The 23,864-nt window shown below is 50.4% G+C and overlaps 1 protein-coding gene across 1 annotated transcript; it reads left to right on the top strand.

The window, feature by feature from the left end:
• The first annotated feature begins 503 nt into the window (after window positions 1-503).
• LOC118635571 (arylsulfatase L-like) lies at window positions 504-23,294 on the top strand. Its single transcript, XM_036270200.1, has 11 exons — window positions 504-638; window positions 1,896-2,047; window positions 2,501-2,659; window positions 4,129-4,250; window positions 4,833-4,955; window positions 7,344-7,767; window positions 10,197-10,333; window positions 13,075-13,209; window positions 15,447-15,609; window positions 18,380-18,501; window positions 22,936-23,294. Exons 1-11 carry the CDS (start codon window positions 504-506, stop codon window positions 23,292-23,294), a joined length of 2,031 nt encoding a protein of 676 aa, XP_036126093.1.
• Window positions 23,295-23,864: the final 570 nt, after the last annotated feature.

Genomic DNA, 23,864 nt, shown 5'->3' on the forward strand with positions numbered 1-23,864 from the left:
CCACGTGTGTGCGCAGAGCCCTCCCAGCAAACGCCTGTGCAAAGCATCATCTTTCCGCGATGCTCCCTGAAATGCACAGTCTGCAACCCCCTGGCGGGAGGCGGCTCCGGAATGAATAAGAAGAGACGGAATCCGCATCCGGCCCCCCTCGGGTGTGCACAGGTCCCCCGCCAGGCGGCCAGGCCTTCCTGACCACACCCCCGCGCAAACACACCTCGTCTGGGTTTTCTTTGAGGCCCGTGTCCTCGCCAGGGGGGAGACAATGACCCGGCTGTTGTGCTTGGGGGGTTGGAGTCCCGCCAGCCAGGCCTCTCCTGACTCCAGGCAAAGACAGAAGAGTGACGCACCGGTTCTGAGACCGCCCGGCACCCTGCCGTGACGGACACATTCCCTCCACCCCAACCGACTGCAGGACCAGCGGGGTCCTTCCGTCCCCCCGCTGAGCAGCCTCCCTTGGCTTCCCTGGAATCCGCGTTTGTTTGCAGACTGAATGCCTTACGCACATGCGTGCAGCGGTCCTGGAGGTGGAGACACCGACATTTCGGACCCTGTCCCCCGGCCCGGAGCGGACCTCGGCTTGGACGCGCGGCCACGCGCGGGACCTGCGGCTGGTGCGGCCCGGCCAGGCGCCCGTCCAGGTAACACCTTTGGCGGCCTTGCTGGCCCTGGGCTTTGCGCCTGTCCAGGGAGGCTGGGCGGCTGGGTTCCAAAGGAAGTGGGAAAATATCCACGCCAGATGGTGCCTGGGTGGCGCACTCGGATCACCCCGCAGGGGGTGGGGAAGGGGAGGGCAACGTGACTGGACGGGGTCCTGAGACATTGGAAAGGAGGTGGATTGCATTTCAAGAGATGCTGTAGATTATATGCAAAGCTGGGAACACAGCCAAGCACCCCGGGGACGCCGGGCTAGCCGCCCAGTCTAGCCGCCGGGTCTGGGGTCTGGGGCCCAGCCAGGAAGCGGACGATGGCTCCTCTCCTTGGACAGAATTAAAGGCTCCAGTACGGGTTCTGCCCGACAGAAGAGCCTTCTTCCTCTTTCTACGCGTTTTTCTTCCACGGCGATATATACACAGAGAGAGAACATTGTGTGACTTTGGTCCACGGTCCGACACGTTTTCCCAGCTCGGGTTTTACAGCAGTGGTCTCGGCAAACAGCTTCATCGTGTTACAGAATTGCCTTTCATTTTTTTCTTTTTTCTTTTTTTCCCATTGAGAACCGTGAAATGTGTAGCCACTGGGAAGTTAGTAACACAGTGTTGCCGACAGGGATCTCTCCGTGGGGTGATACATTTGCAGGTCTATGTATCTTCTCGTTGCAACTTTGTATCTGTTTGCAACGCCCTCCCGCTCCACCCCCTGGGAGACAGCGTTCTAGTCTCGGATCGTTTTGTCTCTGTTTCTAAGCAAAGTTGTAGGTAGCGCCAGACAGCCCTGATGGAAGGCATGCAGCATTTTAAGGGCTAAAGCATGAAATTCATTGCCATGACGTAACTGGCTATTTTTTTTTTTGCTAAATCCATAGTATCTATTATTTAACAGGTAGGCCCACGACTTGTCGTAACTAAGACGCCCCTGAATTCCCAGCCATGGTGGACTCCCACATAGAAACACTGCACTCCGACCTGTGAGAGATGAAAAAATATAACAAGCCATGCTCCCCAGAAAAGTCAGAAGCAGCCCCCATGATATGCTTTTTCTAAAACATAAAATAAAAATTGTCCTGGCTGGCGTGGCTCAGTGGATGGAGCGCTGCCCCAGGGCTCAAGATTTTATTGATCCTCCCAGATGGGAGCCGAGTTCCCCTTCGGTCACGGACGTCCGGTGTGACGTAGCGCATGAGTTCGTGCCCCATTTTCCACCGCCTGTGTGATCACCGATCTCTTTCCTCCTCCTAGGGGATAAAAGGCGAGAGAGGACATGGCCCCCCCGGAACACTCTCGGTAAGAGGGGATTCTGTGCAGTCCCGAATCATCCGTCTCTACCTCTTCCTGTCACCGTCGGGGAACACACTCATAATCCTCATCGATCTCGTGTCTGGGAACCGAGCGTGAGACCCCCCGAGGCCTCCGACCTGGGGGTGGCCTGGGCTACTTCAGAAGGAAGTCCCTGTCACCCTTCTCCATCCACGCGGATGTCCAGCCCTGTTGGCGACTGTGGCAGGTGGACTTCTAATCCAGCCCCGTCCACCCTGAGACTCTCCCACCTTTCCGTCCCCCATGGGCCAATCCGGGGTTCCCTCCCATGGAGCCCACCAGGCATCTTTCTTGGGAGAGTAGGTATATACAGGCCCGGGGGACATCAATAAGAGTATGAGTTGCTTTTAACTAAAGAAAAATAAAAAAATAGTCCAACGCCTAAGAGATTGGACAGGCATCTGCATTTCCAACTCTTTGGCAACAGGGTGATCATATCCATGTCCCCTAGAACAGAGACACCCAGGTCCCATCTGCCGGGGTGGCGCAAAGGAGTCAGAAATCGGTGCCAAGCGTTGTGTTGGTAGCTTGTGTTTCAGGGGCTGGCTGGCGGTGACCATCGGCGTTCTGAGTTTGAGGCCCTCGGACGGCAGGGATTTGTCGGGCTCCCGTCCCAACATCCTCCTGCTCATGGCGGATGACCTCGGCATTGGAGACGTTGGCTGCTATGGCAACAACACAATCAGGCAAGGACACAATTGCCCAGGTCTTGTGTCCCTGTAGACACCACGGCCGGTGCACCCACCCTCGAGAGGGGCCTCCCCAACCTGAACAGAATTCTGCACGCGCCTTCCACACCCCGATCCCGCCGTCTCCCAAGTCTGCTGTGACCCCAGTTCAAATTGGCCCCTCATGGGAGTCATTGGTTTCTTTTTTTTAATTCATTCATTTATTTTTGTGACAGTTGTTTCTCCTTTCTCCCCCACCGCCACCCTCCTGCCTGGTCCTCAGCCCCCTCCCTGCACCAATGTCTGTGTCCATGGGGGGTGCGTACGTGCATATCAGTTCTGTGGGTTATCTCTTCCCGCGCCTCCTCCCCCTCCCTGTGAGGTTTGTCAGTCTGCTCCCTACTTCCATGTCTCTGGGTCTCTTTTGATCCACAGTTTACTTTGTTCATTATATTCCACAAATAAGTGAGATCATGTGGTATTTGTCTTTCTCTGATTGGCTTATTTCACTTAGCACAATACTCTCCAGGTCCTTCCCTGTGGTCTCAGAGGCTAAGAGATCTTCCTTTTTTATGGCTGCATAGTATTCCACTGTGTACATGTACCACAGCTTTCTTATCCATTTGTCTACTGATGGACACTTGGGCTGTTTCCAGATCTTAGCTATTGTAAATAGTGCTGCTATGAACATGGGGGTGCACATATTCTTTCTGATTGGCGTTTCAGGCTTCTTAGGGTGTATTCCTAGAAGTGGGATCACTGGGTCAAATGGCAGATCAATTTTTAGTTATTTGAGGTAACACCATAGTGTTTTCCACAGTGGCTGCACCAGTCTGCATTCCCACCAGCAGTGCACTAGAGTCCCCTTTTCTCCACACCCTCGCCAGCACTTGTTGTGTGATGATTTGTGGATGGCATCGTCATTTCATTTTAAAATACCATTGCCCTCAGCACGCTCCATGAAGACAATGGTTGTTTTTGACCGTTGACAGTGTCACAGATGTCCCCCATCCCCCCTCCTTTGCCCCCAATGAAGACAACATTTTTTAAATCATTGTTGCCTGTAAGCCACAGACCAACCCCCACCGCCCCTGTTCAGCGTCTCTCTCTAGAGCCCAGCACGTGTGATATCAACACTCCCCGACCCTAAGCCTAACCCCAATTCAGACAGACACGTCCAGGTCCTCCTCCTCTCAGGACGAGCCCATCGGTCAGTCTCCTCCTCCTGCCTTACAGTCAGCTCCTCACCTGCTAATGGTCCCTGGAGACCCCTGGAGAGCCGAGTTCAAATCCACGCACACCGCTCAGCAGGCAGAATCTTCCAGCCACCTCACTTGCACAAACACACTGCAAAACGTCAGCCCGAGGTCTGACTCACGGACGGTGCAGAAGAAATTCCGTGGGGACCCGCGGGTGTCGACGGAAAAACCCGTGTTCTTTTCATGCGTTTAGTTAAGGAATGAAATGACTCGTGTTTCTCTTCCCAGGACGCCCAATATCGACCGCCTGGCACGGGACGGCGTGCGGCTCACCCAGCACATCGCCGCGGCCGCCCTGTGCACCCCAAGCCGGGCTGCTTTCGTGACGGGCAGGTACCCTGTCCGCTCAGGTTGGTCCGTCCTCCTGTCTGACCACCGGGACATGCTCCCTTCAACGCCTCTAATTCAGGCGTGAACCATCGATCCTTCGCTCGAGTGTCGCCATTTGTCACGACACGGGTGGACCTGGGGGGGACGATACCCCGGGAAATAACCAGACAGAAAGACAGATACCGTGTGTTTCACTCACAGGTGGACTCTGACGGACACAGTCAACAAACAGGAAACAGATTCACAGACGCAGAGAACGGACTGCGGTCGTCAGAGGGGCGGCGGTGGGGGGCTGGGAGAAAGGGGGACAGGTCTGAGCCGGACAGACGGGCAGGGACAGAATAGTCCCGGGGTGTACATCACAGGGAATAGAGTCAATAATGTTCTAATAACTACGCATGGGGCACGCGGGGGCTGGACACACCGGGGGTCACTTTGCAGAGGACACGGTGGTCGTCCACGTGAAACCAACACAACATAATACCCAGGGCCCCGTGTCGCGGGAAAAGAGAAGAGTATTCTTGTTCGTTTAAAAACCTGAAGTGTTCATGATACGCCCCAGCGTGTGACGGGAATGTTTCTTTGAAAATGATCGCCGCCAGGTATGGTGTCCAGTGACGGTTCCCGTGTCCTCCAGTGGACCGGAGTCGCCGGGGGCCTCCCGACCGACGAGATAACCTTTGCGGAGATCCTCCAAGGTCGAGGCTACACCACGGGACTGATAGGTACGTGCGTTTTCAAGCTTTAAGAACAGGGCTTTTTGTGGGTGGCCAGATGGGGTGGGGGGAAGTGGGTGAAAAAGGTGAAGGGATTACGAAGTACAAATTGGTTGTTAGATTGATGAACCTTAAAGGGAAGGGGGCTTGGGGGGAAATAAACCAGGAAACATATACGTATATTTGCATAACCAATGGACACAGACATCAGTGTGGGGAAGGCAGGGATCCGTGGGGGAAAATCCAACAATAAAGATAAGTTTAAAGAAAAAAAAAAAGAACATGGCTTTGCTACAGAGAGTAGAGTCAAAGAGAAGGGTTTGGGGGAGCAAGGGTTGAAATGTGTGGGGTTTTCAGCCAGACAGAAAGTCCCACGCAGCCGGGAACAAGGTTGGAACCCGCTGCCGGGGTGCACAGTAGACCCCCAAAAATAGCCGTTGTATTGAGCGTGTCAGACAATTTGCTAATCACCATGATTTTTCAAAAAAATGGCCCAGCCGGTGTGGCTCAGTGCTGGAGCGTCGACCCTGCACCAAGAGGTCGCCGGTTCAAACCCCAGGTTGTGGGCCTGATCCCCAGTGGGGGGCGTGCAGGAGGCGGCCAGTCCATGTTCTCGCCCATCTATGTTTCCATCTCTCTCTCCCTTCCTCTCTCTCTAAAATCAATAATAAAAAAAGGGGGATATTCTCACCCCATCCCCCTTTCTTTAAACAAATCCAATTTTTCTATTTCAAAAACATTAACTATTTTCTTACTTTCTTGCTTTAATCCTCATGTGAAGATATGTTCATTGCTTTCTACAGAGAGAGAGAAACATCAATCCATTGCCTCCCTCATGTGTCCTGAGCAGGATCAAAGCCACAACAGAGGTATGTGCCCCGACTGGGACTCGAACCCGCCACACTTTGGTGTACGGGACGATGCTCCAACCAACTGAGCCGCTCGGCTGGGACTTTTTTTATTCTTTTAATTTCACGAAATCGCCAACTATCCCCACAATGTTGTTCTCTCTCATTTCTGGATACGAATGTGTCTGCTTAGTGTCTCTTTCTCTGTTTCCACAAACAGCGCGTTTACCTTTCTATAGGCGGACTGACCGTGCCTACAATGAAACAAAATCGAGGGCAATAGTTTCTTCAAAGGAGACCAAGTCGTCATCATCCTTATGATGTTAGAGGAATAACTTTGATGATTGATGATTTATTGATCACAAAGAGCAAGACCAGCTACTCCGCTGACTATCAAATCCAGTGGAGTCGCTATCGGGTTTTGTTGCTGTTAATCCTCCCCGGAGGACTTTTCCATTAATTTTTATAGAGAGTAGAAGGGAGGGAGGAAGGGAGAGAGAGGAAGAAACATCGATGGGAGAGAGACGCATCCCTTGGTGGCCTCCTTCATCACCCAACCCGGGCTGGGAATCGAACCTGCAACCCAGGGACATGCCCTTGACTGGGAATAGAACCCTCAGCCCTTCGGTGGACGGGCCGATGTCTCAACACTGAGTCACCAGGGTCAGGACCAGTTACTCTCATTTCGTAAAACAAAAGTGTCTCTTCTCATGGGACACAGCCTGTAAAGTCACATGCGGTTCTGTGCATGAGAAACACCATAGAGATGAAACCGCACGAGGTCTCCTTATCAACACCCGGGCAGTAACAGCAGAAAGCATTGTTGGCTGATTGCAGTTAAAATCTGGAACCGAACCTTATCGGGAAACAGGGTTTCTGCAGACGGGGTTCGTGAAGGACCTGAGAGGAGGCCGTCCTGGGTCAGGGGGGCCGCCGGAAGGACCCTCCCTGGAGCCTCGGGGGGAGAGTGGTCTGGGGACACCCCATCTCAGACGACTTTGGAAATAGGTCTTTGCAGGTGTGATTACTGAAGGATCTGAGATGCAGTTACCTTGGTCAGGGTGGCCTCCGTCCAATGACGGGTCCTTGGAAGAGACAGAAGAGGAGACGCAGACACAGAGGAGAAGCCCCGTGGGGACGGAGGAGAGACGGGAGGGACGGGCCCCCGCCCAGGGACGCCTGGAGCCCAGGACACTGGAAGGGGCAGAAAGGACCCTCCCTGGAGCCCTGGAGGGAGCGCGGCCCTGGGACACCCCATCTCTGACTTCTGGTCCACAGGATGGGGAGTGGGCATGAATTCCTGTTATTTTAAGCCCAACATTTTGTGCTCAGCAGTGTAGGAAATAACACACCGGCTAAGGCTGCCACACAGGGTCGCCTTTCCCTGAATCAATGCGACCCGTGTGTGGTGCAAACAACCACAAACACTACTCCATCGCCTGGCGGCATGCGCCCGGCACCGAAGGAAGAGCGTGCGCAAGAGCGCGCACCGCGCGCACCTCCGAGGGCGACGCGCGGGTCCTCACGCTGCTGTGTTTTTGCCTTTCAGGTAAGTGGCACCTGGGTCTCAACTGCGAATCCTCCACGGATCACTGCCACCACCCGCTCCACCACGGGTTCGACCATTTCTACGGGATGCCCTTGTCCCTGATGGGAGACTGCGCGCACTGGGACATGTCGGAGAAGCGCGCCAACCTGGAGCGCAGGCTGCACGTCCTGGCGCAGGTCCTGGCCCTCGCGGTCCTCACGGTCAGCGCCGGCAAACTCACCCGCCTCCTGAGCGTCTCGTGGGCGCCGGCCATCGGGTTGACCGTCGGGTGCGTCCTGTCCCTGGCGGCGGCGTCTTGCGTGGGCACAATGATTGTCCACGCCGACTGCTTTCTCATGAGGAACCACACCATCACGGAGCAGCCCATGGTGTTCGCCAGGACGACCGCGCTCATCCTCAAGGAGGTCTCGTCCTTCGTCAAGAGGTGAGCCTGGGCCCTGGGCGCTTTGGCTCAGCAGTTGGAGCGTCGGCCTGCGGACCTGAGAGTCCCGGGTTCGGTTCCCGCTAAGGGCACGTACCACCACCACCACCAACAACACCAACAACAAGGTGAGCCTGGAAGGGTTAGCTCTGTCTCAGCGTTTGGTGTCACCACGCGGATGCGTTCAGAAGTCGTCTTCTCTCCTGCGTGTTCAGATGGCACCATGGTCCCAGCCCAGAAAAGCATGTTTGGTTCAATGGGCCCCGTGGGCGTGTTTCCTTCATCTTCTTGAAGTCCATTCAGGCAAGTGACCGCCCTGTTGAAACGTGATGTTGTCTCCTTTGACGTGGGGAGTAGCCCCTGCCATCCCCACCCCAATCGCCATGGGCCCGGTTGGACAAAGCACCTGAGGCCTCGAGATGGAAGATTCTAGATGTGTCCAAAGCTCAGGCATCAGGGCCGAGGTGTCCTGTGGCTGACTTCAGACTAGGGGTGTGTTCAACGGATCAGTAAATGGGCTCAACCCAAGAGGGTGATGGGAAACCAGACCCCACAGACCAGCCATTCCGTGCCCCCCCTCCATGGGTGTTCCGGTAAATCGGGAGGCACCACCCCACACCCAGGGGCAATGGTGCCCTTGGAATCATGTTCTAGAACATTCTTTGGGAGGCCTTTTTTATCCATTTTTCTTTAATGTCTTGATTTTAGAGAGAGAGAGAAAGGCAGAGAGAGAGAGAGGGAGCAATCTGTCGTTCCATTTACGTAAGGTTGAGTCTTGCGTGTTGGTTGAGCGGGGATAGAACTCACCATCTTGCGGGACAGGGAGGACGCTCCCAGCCACGGAGCTCTTGGAGGGGACCTGGTACAATTTCCCAGTGTGTGTAGGATGGGAAGCGGATGATTCCCTTGCAAAGTAAACCCGGTGAGTCTCATGGGCCCTCACGCAGCCTCACTTGTCCACGTTGCCATCTCCACTTGAAGAATTAGTATTAAGTCCTACAGGGAAAGGAAGGAAAGAAAAGGAAGGAAGGAAGGAAGGAAGGAAGGAAGGAAGGAAGGAAGGAAGGAAGGAAGGAAGGAAGGAAGGAAGGGAGGGAAGAAAAGAAAAGAAAGAACATCTGTAAGGTACCTCAATTCGATCCTAAAGACCAGAGAAGGAGAAGGTTGAATGAGGACCTTCCTAGATAGGGGAGAACCAAATAGAAATAGAACAACCTATCACACATTGTGAATCTATCTTTTTATTGTTGACACTATTACAGATGTCCCTCCTTTTGGTCCCCCGTCCACCCAGCCCCCGCCCCCCCTCCCCTGGCCACCCCCACACTGTTGTCTGTGTCCTTGGGCTGTACATACATGTTCTTGGGGCCATCTGAGCACCTGCTTTCATCCAGTTCCCCCCTCTCTAAGAGTGGCCAGTCTGTTCCCTCCATCCGTGCCTCCGTTTCTGTTCTGTTCATCAGTTTATTTTGTTCATTAGATTCCACACATAAGTGAGACCGTATATTTTTTTGCATTTATCTTCAGACAGAGTGGGAGGAAGGGGGGGAGAGAGAGAGAGAAACATCGACGTGAGAGAGACACATTGAGTGGCTGCCACCCACACGACCCCAACGGGGCTGGGATAAACTGCAACTGTTGTACGTGCCCTTAGCAGGAATCGAACCCGGGACTCTCTGGTCCACAGGCCAATGTTCCAACTGCTGAGCCAAACCAGCCAGGGCTCTGATGGGCTTCTTTTGCTGAGCATTAAATCATACCCTTTTATTACAATGTCATGTCCTAAATGTCACCGAATATGCAATATCACTTATCCTATAAGCTAAGGTTTGAGGTGTAAACCTAGAGAGAAATCACTGTGTGAAATAAACATCCAATCAGAGTCCCCCGGGGTTTAGATTTTCTGTTGTCCGAAGGATGTTGGGTTCGAAAACAATAATATTCAGGAAAGGAAGGATGTAGAAAACCAGTGTTGATTTTTCAACAGACTTCCAAAGAGGAAAGTCATCCCATTTAAGATTATCAAACACAGCCCCGCTGGTGTGGCTCAGTGGATAGAGCATCAGCTCATGGACTGAGAGGTCCCGGTTCAATTCCCGGTCAGGGCACATGCCCATGTTTTGGGTTCAATCCCCAGTAGGGGGCGTGCAGGAGGTAGCTGATCTGTCGATGTTTCTCTCTCATCGATGTTTCTGCCTCTCGCTAAAAAATCAATAAAAACATATTTAAAAAAAAAAAATTCTTAAACACAATGACAGTCCTCTGTCATGAGTTCTACACATTAGTTCCTGGTGGGTTGAGTACCAAAGACACATATTTGAGTAATGATGTGACAATTTCGATGTTTTTTGTGTTTTTTTTAATATCTCTATGGACTTCTGTTTCTGTTTTGCTGGAAAGATTAATTCTGGTCCCATTGTATTTATTTTTAGGAACCAGCAAGGACCTTTTCTTCTCTTTGTGTCTTTTCTACACGTCCACATCCCTCTAGTGACTACCGAGAATTTCCTTGGGAAAAGCCTCCATGGGCTGTATGGGGACAATGTACAGGAGATGGATTGGATGGTGGGTGAGTGACTCCGCCTGGTACAACTTGCTGGTTCCTTGTCCAGCAGGAGAAAGGGACATAAAGAATGAGAAGAGGTCTGTCCATGTCGTCTCAGAGGGTAAGAGATCTTCCCTTTTCACAGCTGCATAGTATTCCACTGTGTAGATGTACCACAGCTTTTTATCCACTCATCTACTGATGGACACTTGGGCTATTTCCAGATCTTAGCAACTGTAAATAGTGCTGCTATGAACATAGGGGTACATATACTCTTTCTGATTGGTGTTTCATGATTCTGTGAATGTATTCCCAGAAATGGGATTGCTGGCGGGTGGACCTAGAGATTGTTATGCTAAGAGAAATAAGTCAGTCCGAGAAAGACAAGTATCACATGATCTCACTAATATGAGGAATCTCTTGAGCAGAATAAATTCACAAACAAAATAGGACCATAGACATGGAAGTAAGGAATGGACTGATGAATCTCAGAGGGAAGGGGCGGGTTCGAGAAGAGATAAACCAAAGAACTTGCATGCAGATATGCACAACCAATGGACACAGACAATAGTGCGGTGAAGTTCTGGGGGGGATGGGAGCCGGTCAAGGGCGTCAATAGGAGGGAAGAGGGGAACATCTGTAATACCTTCAACAATAATTTTTTTTAATGTGAAGAAAAAAACGAATGACAAGAGGAGACTAATTAAGGGTAAACACAGAAGACACAGCCCTAAGCAGCATGATCTCGTTAAATGTAGAGGTTCTCAAGGCCTACACCGTACCCGTACATCTTCATTTCAACTGTCTTGTTTATGGGGTCAGAAGCTGCAAAATCTTGGAATCAGATATTTTAAGGGGAATTTTTTTTTTTTTTTAAATATTCTGAAAACATCATCTCAGAGTACAATGTGCAATTTGGGTGAACTGTTTAGAGAAAATGATAGAAGTTGGAGAACATTCATCTCACAACCCTTCTCCAGTGGGCCTGACCACATTCATTTCAGAAGAAATTCGGAGATTATTGCAAAGAACCAGTTCATTTCACAACAATTCACTCATCTTTGCCACTAGGTGTCCTTGGGGGGAAAAGGTTAAGAATCATTGGAAAATCGAGTCAATTTTATGTGATGTCGATGTCTGCAGGTGGTGGTGTTGAATTTATTGAGGTGACATTGGTTAATAAAATTACGTAGGTTTCTGGGGCACAATTTTATCAGACTTCACCTGTCTATTGTATTATGTGCTCACCACCCCAAGTTAAGTCTCCTTCCATCACCATTTATCCCACCTTTACCCTCTTCTACCTGCCCTGCCCCTTCCCTTTGACAACCACCACACTGTTGTCATGATGCAGGAATTCTACCCCTGGGAATATATCTTCAGAATCACAAATCACCAATCATGAAGAATATATGCTCCCCTATGTTCACAGCAGCACTGTTTCTAAGAGCTAGAAAGAGCCCAAGTGCCCATCAGTAGATAAGTAGATAAAAAAAAAAGCAGTGGTACATCTACACAGTGGAATACTACGCAACTGTAAAAAAGGAAGCTCTCTTACCCTTTCAGACAGCATAGAGAGACCTGGAGAATATTATGCAGACTGAAATAAACCAGTCAGAGAAAGACAAATACCATATAATCTCACTTATACGTGGAATGCAATCAACGAAATAAAGTAACTGATATTGTGTTTTTAAAATTGAATGCACAATGTCATATTTTGGGGGGGAAAAATTCAAATGAATAAATGCAGATGTATGTAATCTGATACTTACTGAATGAAAAAGACTGAAATTGTACCATATAGACTAAGAAGCCCATTAAGTTCATCGATGAGAGAGAAACAGCGATAGATCAGCTACCTCCTGCACGCCCCCTACTGGGGATTGAACCCAAAACATGGGCATGTGCCCTGACCGGGAATTGAACCGGGACCTCTCAGTCCATGAGCTGATGCTCTATCCACTGAGCCACAGCGGCGGGGCTGTGTTTGATAATCTTAAATGGGATGACTTTCCTCTTTGGAAGTCCTTTGGGTGGATTTCCTTCCTTTTCACGGCTGAGTATTATTCCACTATATGGACATACCACAGTTTCTTTACCCAGTCGTCCACTGATGGACACTTAGTTTGTTTCCATGCCTTGGGATAGTGAACAATACAGCGATGAACCTGGGGGTGCAGATGTCTTTTGTGTAACTTTAAGAAACTTAGAGTCACCATTTATGACTGTTCGTCACCCATGGACATCCATGGCCGATACCATGATCAGCCTCCTTCCTAGACCTTCCTGGTCTTTATCTTTTTTTTGCAATCTTCTTTGGTCTCATTTTTAAGTGTTTACTATTTTATCCTCTGTAGCATATACCTTTGTACCTTGCCTAAACGTTTTCTGTGAACAGATTGGGGTTTATAGAAAGACGTGTCAATTTTAAATCAAGCATGCTCAGAATGGCTCAGCTATACTACTGTTCATGCCCAATGTACTTTATTTAATTTTTTTCTTTATTGATATTAGAGAAAGAAAGGAAGAGAGAGGGAGAGATAGAAACATCGATGAGAGAGAACATCGACGGGCCGCCTCCTGCACGCCCCCCACTGGGGATCGGGCCCACAACTTGGGCACGTGCCCTGACTGGGAATCGAACCGGTGACCTCTTGGTGCAGGGCTGAGGGTTGGTCCAAAATGCTTAAAGCACATGGTGAATGATTTGGTTGAAGATTGTGTTCTATTCTGACTGGCTCCAATGCACCCATTTTTTTCAGGGCAGATCCTGGATACTTTGGACACAGAAGGTCTGACCAACAGCACCCTCGTTTATTTCACGTCGGATCATGGGGGATCCTTAGAGGCTCGGCAGGGGAACCACCAGTATGGCGGCTGGAATGGGATTTATAAAGGTAAGCGTGCCCAACCCCCCGACCTTTGTCTGTGATCGTCCTTATGGTACCCAACCCTGCCACGGCCATGGGGACATCTACCTCAAGAGAGTTAGCAGCCCGGCTCCTGTGGCTCAGTGGCTGAGCGTCTACCCTGCACCAAGAGGTCGCTGGTTCGATTCCCGGTCAGGGCACATGCCCAGGTTGTGGGCCCATCCCCAGTGGGGGGCGTGCAGGAGGCGGCCCGTCGATGTTCTCTCTCATCCATGTTTCCATCTCTCCGTCTCCCTTCCTCTCTCTTTAAATCAATAAAGAGAGAGAGAGAGAGAGAGAGAGAGAGAGAGAGAGAGCGCGCTAGCAAACACTGCTGGCCAAGGAGTCCACTTTTCTGTCGAGGGCAGAAACGACCATTTCTCATGTCCAGCTTTAATTCTTGTCTGCACTATTGATAGTCTGTAGCCTATTCACAGAATTGCACAACCATCACCGTGACTTAATGAACAAACATTTGCATCAGCTTAGAAAGAAAGCCAGGTACCCATTGGTAACCATGTCTCACTTTTCCCTGCCCCCAGCGCCGCAACTACTGACTCATTTCTCTCTCTCTCTATTTTCTCTCTCTGAGCATTTCATGTAAATGGAGTCATTCGATATGTGATCCTTTGTGACGGTCTGTTTTTCCTCAGTGTAACGTTTTAGGTCCATCCATGTCGTCTCTACACGCCATTGCTTTTTCATGGCTGTGTAATAGTCCGTTGTACAACCAGACCACATTTTGCGTGTCCATCCGTCTGCTACTGAGCTCAGGCTTGGTTTTAACATCAGGCAATGCATTCAGGGAGAATGGGCATCTGATTCAAATTCGGAATCCAGCCCTGGCTGGTTTGGCTCAGCGGTTGGAGCGTCAGCCTGTGGACCAGAGAGTCCCGGGTTCGGTTCCTGCTAGGGGCACATACAAAAACAAAAAAATTTGGAGCCCACTGATTCTGAACACAGCATCACTTGATGTATCACAAGATTGAAAAACAGGCTGGCCAACATGATGGGGCTCAACACTTCTTTAATTTAGAAGGTTTAGTGTTTGTTTTTGTTGTTGTTGTTTTTTAAATAACAGTGCATTTGTTTAGTCTAACGCTGGCTATGTGTTTAACATGCATCAGCCTGTTGCATCTATAAAGGGAATATAACATATAAATATGGAAATGAAATACTTGACCGTCTTTGAAAGCCTCACTTTGGGAGTCTCATTGTTCAGAATCCCTTTCGCCCGTGGCTCTGTTTCTTCAACCCGTGTTGTCTGCCGAGCTATGGGTGGGGGGTCAGAAATGTACCCCTTCTTATGGTACTTTTTATTATTATTATTAATATTTTTAATTCTCACCCGAGGATATTTTTCCATTGATTTTCAGATAGAGTGGGAGGGAGGGAGAGAGAGAGAAGCATCGATGTGAGAGAGACACGTCGATTGGCTTCCCACACGACCATGACCAGGGCTGGGAAAACCTACACCTGGGGTATGTGCCCTTGACTGGAATCAAACCCACGACTCTGGGGTCCACAGCCCGACGCTCTAACTGCTAAGCCAAACCGGCCAGGGCAACACGGCCCTTTTGTTTGTTTGCTTGTTTTTTGTTTGTTCCGATAGAGCGGGAGAGAGAGAGAGAGAGAGAGAGAGAGAGCAACATCGACATGAAAGGGACACATCCACTGGCTGCCACCCGCACGACCCAACCAGGGCCGGGGACAAACTGCAATCGAGGTACGTGCCCTTAGCGGGAACCGAACCCGGGTCTCTCTGGACCGCAGGCCGACGCTCTAACCGCTGAGCCAAACCGGCCAGGGCCATACGGCCCTTTTTAAACCTGACGGTCCATCGCCCCACGAGCATGTCTCCTCCCTCTCTCTAAAAATCAATCAATAAAAATAAAAACACTCTGAGATAGAAGATTCTGGTTTCCCCAGCACAATGAATGGGTCTTGAAGAATTCGTCTCATCACGGAGAAGCTTTAACGAAGTTGGTGTCTATCCACGGGTGACCGGGAAGGTGACCGGGCAGAGGAGCAAACCTGCTCAACGTACCCTCTGCTGGCAAAGGACTTAAGGAGAGAGAGACAGAGAGAGAGATGGGGTGGCGGAGAGGAAAAGGAGAGAGAAAGGGAGCGTTAGTTTAAAAACAAGCAGAAAGTGTACGTCACCACGGTTCAGCAAGCACATCTGAATTTTAACCATACCGTTTTCTGTTCGTGTGTAAACACAGGAGGAAAAGGCATGGGAGGCTGGGAAGGCGGGATCCGTGTCCCCGGGATATTCCGGTGGCCAGGGGTGCTGCCCGCCGGCCGGGAGGTCCATGAGCCCACCAGCCTGATGGATGTGTTCCCCACCGTGGTCCGGCTGGGAGGCGGCGAGGTGCCCCAGGACAGGTAGGGAGCATCCCAAGAAACAGAACTCACCTTTGCACAGATGCATGTTGATGTAGTGTCACCGTCTCTGTAAATCTGGATACAGACTGCAGGTCCCTGTCATTCTCCGCTGGGATCAAATGTCTGCTTCATTTTGTGCAAAGTGGAGGTGTATTTCCCTTCTGGCGGTTAAGTGGGGACCGGGCTGGGGATCCAACCGCAACCCAGGTACGTGCCCTTAACAGCCTGGAAATGAACACTTAATTGAATTATACAATACATGTATAATATACTTATATACTCGATATTACATTATATATATATTGTATATATTCTTTATATACACTTATATATTATTTGATCGATTTATGCATTCGATTTTTTTTTTTTTTTGATCCTCACCCGAGGACACTTTTCCATTTTTTGTTCAGCTAGAGCGGGAGGGAGAGAGAGGAAGAGAGAGAGAGAGAAACATCGACGTGAAAGGGACACATCGAGTGGCTGCCACCCGCACGACCAACCAGGGCCGGGGACAAACTGCAACCGAGATACATGCCCTTCGCGGGAACCGAACCCGGGTCTCTCCGGACCGCAGGCCGAGGCTCCAACTGCTGAGCCAAACCGGCCAGGGCTATGCATTCGATTTTTATAAATTTATACATATATATACACACACATATATATATACACACACACATATATATATATATATATATATATACACACACATATATATATAAAAAATCTTCGTGCATAGACCAAAAAAAAATGAATGGCTTCTATGCAGGCATCAGCCTTGGTTTTTTTGCTTTTGCTTTGTTGTTTTGACAAAATTCTGCCTTGTCATTTTCCTGCCTGTCATAATTACCTCCTTAGTAAAAACCACTAGGCCTGGAATTTCTGGGTCAAAGAGTAGGCTTGTTTACAGGCAAATCTTTGGATACATTGTATCCGATGATTTTCTCCCAGATCTCTGTGAGAGTATCTGTTTTGGTGGGGTTTTTTTAACTAACAAAACTAAAATCAATGTAAGTTAATATGGATGTATATGCAATTTATTTATTCGTATAACCATTTTACATCTATAACTAAGTCATGCCTGTGCGCACACATACAAGGGGGTGTTATAACTCCGGTCGCTTCTCACCTGAGACTTCAGTATTTCCTTTGAATAAGTCCTCTGTTTACTCTCGTTGGAGTCCACGTCTCTGGGGGCTGCGGGCTGTTTTTCTAACTGGAAGTTCATTTTTAAATTCATTTATATTCTCTTACATGTTGTAAAAAAAATCATGTGTCTGTTCTGTACAGGACAGGTGTGTTTCCCTCGAAAACAAAACAAATTCAGCCATATAGTGCTGACATATATTAAACGTACATAAGCGTGTGTATACGTCTACAAATATACATACTTGGGGGGGGGAAATGATATATGTGTATATACACACATTTTTGTTATATTATGTATTATATATATATACTATATATAGTTATATACATAGTTTTATTTACATATAACTATATATAAACTATATATGTATATACACACATTTTTGTTATATTATGTATTATATATACACATATATAGTTATATACATAATTTTATTTACATATAACTATATGTAAACTATATACATGTATATACACACATTTTTGTTATATTATGTATTATATACAAAATATATACATATATAGATATATATGATTCTACTTATATATAACTATATGTAAACTATATATAATGTATGTATACACACATTTTGTTATATATTATATACATGACTATAATAAAAGAATATAAATATTATATAATATACTATAAATATATAACATGTATTAAATATCTTCTAATATATCATATCTAATATATTATATATTATATATAATAAATTCCATATTATGTAATTATATGTTATATAATTATTAGTATACATATAAAAATATTACGTGTATATAATTGTATATATAGTTTTAGTTCATTTTTTGCTGTCCAAGCAAAATCTACTTAGGGTTTTAAATTATCTAACTCGGCCAAAAACATTTATTCATAGAGTAAAATCCACTTTATGGCTGTGCACGGTGCTTCTACAAACATATCGTCTATATTTATAATAATACTTAGACACACAGATCTTGACACGTTTCCCCAGTAATTCAAAGGTCTTTCAGGAGGGTTCCTTTTCCAGAAAGCCATCGCGTTACCTTGCGTGACACGCTGACCGCCTGCTGCCATGAGCAGACGTCCTCTGTGCAGGGAGCCAGCCGCCAAGTCACAGGATCTCACACACACATTTCCCGTCCCGGCTGCCCGCCGTGTGCGAGGGGAACGCAATGAGCAGATTTCTGGCTGCAGGTTTATTCTTTCCGCTGACAAGGGTGTTGCAAGGGACCCGCTCCCCGAGACGTCTCTGTCAAGGGCGCGGAGCCGGGCCTTGGAAACGAGACCATGCATTCAGGGAAGAGATGACATGGGAGGTGAGGCCCGGGCGTTCTGCAGAGAAAGAAATGGGTCCAAGTCTTGCTGGAAAAATACAGCTTTTCTGGAATGACGAAAGCCCAGGCCAGCATTTAAAACACACACACACACACACACACACACGGCAGCTGGTTTCTGCCCCCGCAGCAGGTCCCGTGGACAGTACCCGACACCAGCGGGCCCTCGGTGAGCTTACAGACCCAGGTGGGATTGGTGGGCGAGCAGGTGGGTGGCTGCCCCACGGCGTCCCCCGGCTCGGAAGGCTCTGGGGCGCTCTCCATCCGCACGCCTGTACCCCTGAGTCTCGGTTGTCTGCAGGGTGATAGACGGCCTGGACCTCCTGCCCCTGCTGCGGGGGACGGCCCCGCACGCCCAGCACGACGTCCTGCTGCATTACTGTGAGAGCTTCCTGCACGCAGCCCGGTGGTTTCAGCAGGACCGTGAGTAGGCGGTGGGGGCGGGGACAGGGCGGCGGCTTCTGCGGGCAGCTTGGGGCTATTACCGCGCGGGCTCCGTGATTATGTCCTTGTTGGCATTTTTCTCTCATGCCGGAGACATCTCCCAGCTGCAATCAAGTCTTCCTTATGGGAAGGAGGTTCGTTCTTACACTTGGGTCTTGAGGTAGTGGATTTTCTCTGCACACACACACACGTACATGCACACGCACACACTGGCCGGTGCACAAAGTGTCCAAGCCTGTGTCCAACCCTGCAAGTCTTTTCTTCTTACCTGTGTTGTTTTCCTCCTGGTTTAACTGCATTCGCTGGAGGACACAACTTCTTCTTTGCATAATAATGACACCTTTGTCCGGCCACTGTGACTTGCTGGTTGAGCGTCGACCTTGTACCAGGAGGTCCCCAGTTCGATTCCCGGTCAGGACACTGCCCAGGTTGTGGGCCTGATCCCCAGTGGGGGGCGTGCAGGAGGCGGCCCGTCGATGTTCTCTCTCATCGATGTTTCTCTCTCTCTCTCTCTCTCTTCCCCTCTCTCTAAAATCAATAAATAATTTTTTTTTTTTAAATAATAATAACAGCCCTGGCCGGTTTGGCTCAGCAATTAGAGCGTCAGCCTGTGGTCCAGAGAGACCCGGGTTCGGTTCCCGCTAAGGGCACGTACCTCGGTTGCAGTTTGTCCCCGGCCCTGGTTGAGGTCGTGCGGGTGGCAGCCACTCGATGTGTCCCTTTCCCGTCGATGTTTCTCTCTCTCTCTCTAAAATCAATAAAGAAAATAAAATTTTTAAAAAAATAATAACAGCCCTGGCCAGTTTGGCTCAGCGATTAGAGCGTCGGCCTGCGGTCCAGAGAGACCCGGGTTCGGTTCCCGCTAAGGGCACGTACCTCAGTTGCAGTTTGTCCCCGGCCCTGGTGGGTCGTGCGGGTGGCAGCCACTCGATGTGTCCCTTTCACGTCGATGTTTCTCTCTCTCTCTCTCTCTGTTCCTCCCGCTCTGTCTGAACAAAAAATGAAACAATATCCTTGGGTGAGGATAAAAAAATAAAAAAATAAAATAACAATACCTTTGCAATCTGAGCAGCAACGTGCTTACCAAATGCCTTTTTCAGTTCAGAGTGTTCCAGGCTCTTTGGATCCACAGTCTTTTCAAACGGCCTGTAACATTACTTGCAAGGTTTTGTTTGTTTGTTTGTTTGTTTTTTATCCCATGAGCATAGGAAGAGTCCTTGGTCATTGTAGCCTTGACCTCCGGGGAAACTGATATGTTTACAACGTGGACTTTTCCCCAGTGGAAACATATTCCGTGTCCCAGGTTCTTTTATGTAAAAAAAGTATCCATTTCGACAGGCGCTTGAATCCCTTAACAAGTCATGTCACTGTGTTTGTGGTGCGGCTGTATTTTCCTCTCCGGTCTCCGTCATACACCCAACAGGAGTTTATAAAGGTTTTCTGTTTTTAGAAATGTTTTTTTAAACACTAGTTTATTGATTTCTTAAAGACATTGGAAGGGCCCTGGCCGGTTTGGCTCAGAGGTTGGAGCATCGGCCTGCAGACCAGAGAGTCCCGGGTTCGGTTCCCGCTAGGGGCACGTACCAAAAAAAAAAAAAAAAAAAAGACAGAGGGAGAGAGAAAAATATTGATGAGAGAAACATCGACTGGCTGCCTCCTGCACGCCCCCTCCTGGGGATCGAGCCCGCACCCCGGGCCTGTGCCCTGACCGGGAATCGAACCCCGACCTCTCAGTCCATGGACGACGCTCAGTCCACTGAGCCACACCGGCCGGGCCTCGCCGTCATTTTTCCATGTCCACCTTTGGGGTTGACTTACCAACAATATTCTTTCATTTTGTAAGTGACCGATGTCTCCTCCTGCCTTCCTGTGATGAGCCAGCATGACCTCTTCGAGTCTCATTTCATTTGTATTTGCCTCTGACTCTGCCTTTCCTCGATGGTGTCTCCTCCTCTCGGGATTTGTTGGACAGAGTTGGTGTTGTTGATTCTTGCTTTTCCCAGGGTTCGGGGATGTCTGTATCCCCCTTGCTATTTCCCTCACGGTCATTTCTTCCCTCCTCAAACGCATCCCCTCGACGTGTCCACTTGCTGTCACCACGACAGTTGGAATCTCCTGTGTTTACGGAAGTGACCATAGATTATTTTACCTCCCTCCTGTCCATACATCTTCTTCAATATTAGTATAATGTGGACTGCTCCATGTTTAAAATTATGTGATACACATTTCCCCCTTCAGTGTAGTCTTTAAACACACACACACACACGTTCAATGGCACAATATTCCACGTATGACTTCATAACTCAACCGACAACGGGGTACGCGGGCCCCTCAGAAAACCGGGCTCGGAGTCACTGTCTTTCTTTGATCCCTGGTTCCCGCTACTCACCTCTCATCTCTTGGGTGTGGTGCTACGTTTTTGTTTATTTTCAAGGTAGCTCCCTGGGGAAGGTACGTTCCGTAGCCTGTGCCTCTTTGGCGTCACCCTAACGGGTCATGTTAGGTCCCCATTTTTATTGTACATTTGTTGTCCCTTAAGTGCCCTGTGGGACACCTTCCCAGACCACCCACATGGCACAAGGAGTGCAAATCCGTCCTGAGACAGCGCCTCCCTGCTCAGGACCTCGATCCTGACCATGGGATCCCCCCGTCTGCAAGGTCAATGTGAGCTGAGCGCCCTGACGCTTGGACACACTCAGCCAGATCCTGCCTCAGGGCCTTTGCACCAGCCGCCCTGACCCGACCCCTCTTTGAGGACCGATTCACAAGGTGACCAGCTCATTCTTGACGGTTACCTCCTGAGTCCAACCTCACCTGCTCAGCAAGGCTGCCTGGAGCAGCACGGGCCCCCCAGTCCACACCCTAGACACACACCCGCTGGACGGCTGGATTTCCTCTCCAGGGTTAGGACTCCACAGTCCCGTATTTCTGTGTCGGTTCCCCATTCTCCGGCTCGTCTCCCCTCCTTAAGACTTTCTCGAGCGCCTCTTTGCCCTCGGCACGTTTGTGCAAATTCAACGCCAGCCCCCCACGTTCAACGAGGATACACCTGCAACGAGGATACAGCAGCATTTCGTCCTCCAAACAATTTCCGTCCGCATGTCACAGGTGACTCAACACCGCTGGGAGGCAACGGGACCCCTTCATGGCTGGGATGGGGTCACCCAGTCTCTGTTTGCGTTGCTTCAAGGTGTGTCCAGGGGTCCAGCTCCCTCCACCAGCTGCTTTGCAGGTGGAAGGCTTCCCAGGCGCTCGGGGTGGTCTGCTCAGATGCACCTGCTCCCTCCTCCTCTCTCTGTCCTTCTCCTTCCTTCCTCCCTCCGACCTCTCCCCCTCCTGGCTGCCTTCACACCCACCGAGACTCTTGCAAAACATGTCATGGCAAACACCTCCTGCGCCCTCAGACCTCGGAGAAACCCTTCATTCAGGAGGCTCCCCGCCACGCAAGCCCCTGGCTCTCTTTGAAATGAGCTTGACTGTCCGGTGATCTCAGGGTCAGTCACCTGTGGGTGCTGGAACCGAACTCAAGACCCTCAGAGGCGGAGACTCCGGTTTCTCTCAGGTCCGGAGGCTGCAAGTCCAAGCTCAAGGGGGCAGAGGGGTCAGGGCCCGGGGGACGCCATCTGGGGTGGAGACCGCGGCCCCCTGGCTGGGTCCTCCCAGAAGATGGGTGTCTGGTCTCTGTCTTCCTCTAAGGAATCACGTCATGTCACAGGGCTGCACCGTTATGAGCTCAGGGAGCCCTAACCACCACCCAAAGCCCCAGCTCCAAACACATCCCATCGGAAGGGTGGAGATTTGCGCATGAACTTGTGGGAGAACACAAACATTTTCTTTAAATATATTTTTATTGATCTTTAGAGAGACAGAGAAACATGGATCGGCCGCCTCCCGCACGCCCCCTCCTGGGGACCGAGCATGCAACCTGGGCCTGTGCCCTGACCGGGAATCGAACCGGGACCTCTCAGTCCATGGACGATGCTCAGACCACTGAGCAACACCGGCCGAGAACACCAACACTGAATCCGCAACCTCCACATACCATTTTCAGGTGTACAATGCAGCACGTTCCCCATGTTGTGTTGCAATCACCATCTTTTGACTCCAGAACATTGTCATCCGTTAAAAGGAGACTTCGACCCATGTACCACTCATTGCTCACCACCCCCAACCCCAGCCCCTGACGACTACTAACCCCCTTTCTGTCTGTGGATTTGACGTTTTATGTCAATGGACCCACACACACTGTGGTCTTTGGTGTCTGGCTTCTCCCGCTGAGCATCCCGTGTTCCAGGTCCATCCACATGTAGCCTGAGATAGTCTCACTCCTTTTCATGGCTGCATAATATTCCACTATGTGCATGGCTGTTCTTCAGCACCTGCCCGACCCCTCTGGTCCTTGTCTCCCGCCAGGAGGAGCCCTGTGGAAGGTGCACTTCCAGACGCCCGCCTTTCACCCCGAAGGCGCAGGTGCCTGCTACGGGAGAGCCGTCTGCCCCTGCTCCGGCGACACGGTGACGCGTCACGACCCACCTCTGCTCTTCGATCTCTCGAGAGACCCTTCCGAGGCCCACGCCCTCACGCCGGACACGGAGCCCTCGTTTTACCACGTGATGGCCAGAGTGGCACAGGCCGTGGAGGGCCATCGCCGGACACTCCGCCCCGTGTCCCTGCAGCTGGACACGCTGAGCAACAGCTGGAGGCCATGGCTGCAGCCCTGCTGTGCGCCGTTCCCCCTCTGCTGGTGCTCCCGGGACGGGGACGGGCCGTAGCCGCCTGCCAGGAACCCCGGGTCCCCGCAGCCCGGACCTCCCCATCAGGGACAAAATAAGAGGCCCCTGTCAAGTTTAGTCCCCCATTGCTGTGGGACCAAAGAGGGGCCCATTCTAACAAGGAAGGGACGAGAGTGGGGGGTCACTGCAAACCCCACTGAACAACACGCACCCGAGGGCTGTCCACGCCCTGCAGTCAGGTGACCGGCAGCGTCCCTCCTGCTGCAGGTGTCCTCAGCCAAGGGCCCCAGCCCCCCGGGAAAGCCTGCCTCGTCCCGTTCAGGAGCCCCCGTTCCGAGGTAACGTCTGCGCACAGATCTGTAGTCACCGAGGGTCACCCAGGCCCTTGACCGGGACAGGCTGGGACCTCATTAAAGAACACGGGCTCAGTATCCCTTTCAACGTCACGAGGCGCTGGTGTGTTTCCAAGGGGGGGATCCTGGGTGAGCGGCGCCCCCGGGATTTGGGGAAACCCAGAATTGGGGAAGTGAGCCGGACGTTCAACGCTGTTTCCAAGTCAGTGTTAGGTGGTCACCGCGTAGCCCCCTCCTACCTCGTCACCTCTCTACA

Source organism: Molossus molossus, unplaced genomic scaffold, assembly GCF_014108415.1.
Source record: "Molossus molossus isolate mMolMol1 unplaced genomic scaffold, mMolMol1.p scaffold_m16_p_2, whole genome shotgun sequence".
Taxonomy (NCBI): domain Eukaryota; kingdom Metazoa; phylum Chordata; class Mammalia; order Chiroptera; family Molossidae; genus Molossus; species Molossus molossus.

What these genes read in the sequence shown, in the direction of transcription:
- LOC118635571 (XM_036270200.1), top strand. Translation starts at nt 504, where the DNA reads ATGCGTGCAGCGGTCCTGGAGGTGGAGACACCGACATTTCGGACCCTG. An exon ending in CCGGCCAGGCGCCCGTCCAG is followed by an intron (nt 639 to 1,895) that starts GTAACACCTTTG and finishes TCCTCCTCCTAG; the next exon opens with GGGATAAAAGGCGAGAGAGG. An exon ending in CAGGTACCCTGTCCGCTCAG is followed by an intron (nt 4,251 to 4,832) that starts GTTGGTCCGTCC and finishes GATCGCCGCCAG; the next exon opens with GTATGGTGTCCAGTGACGGT.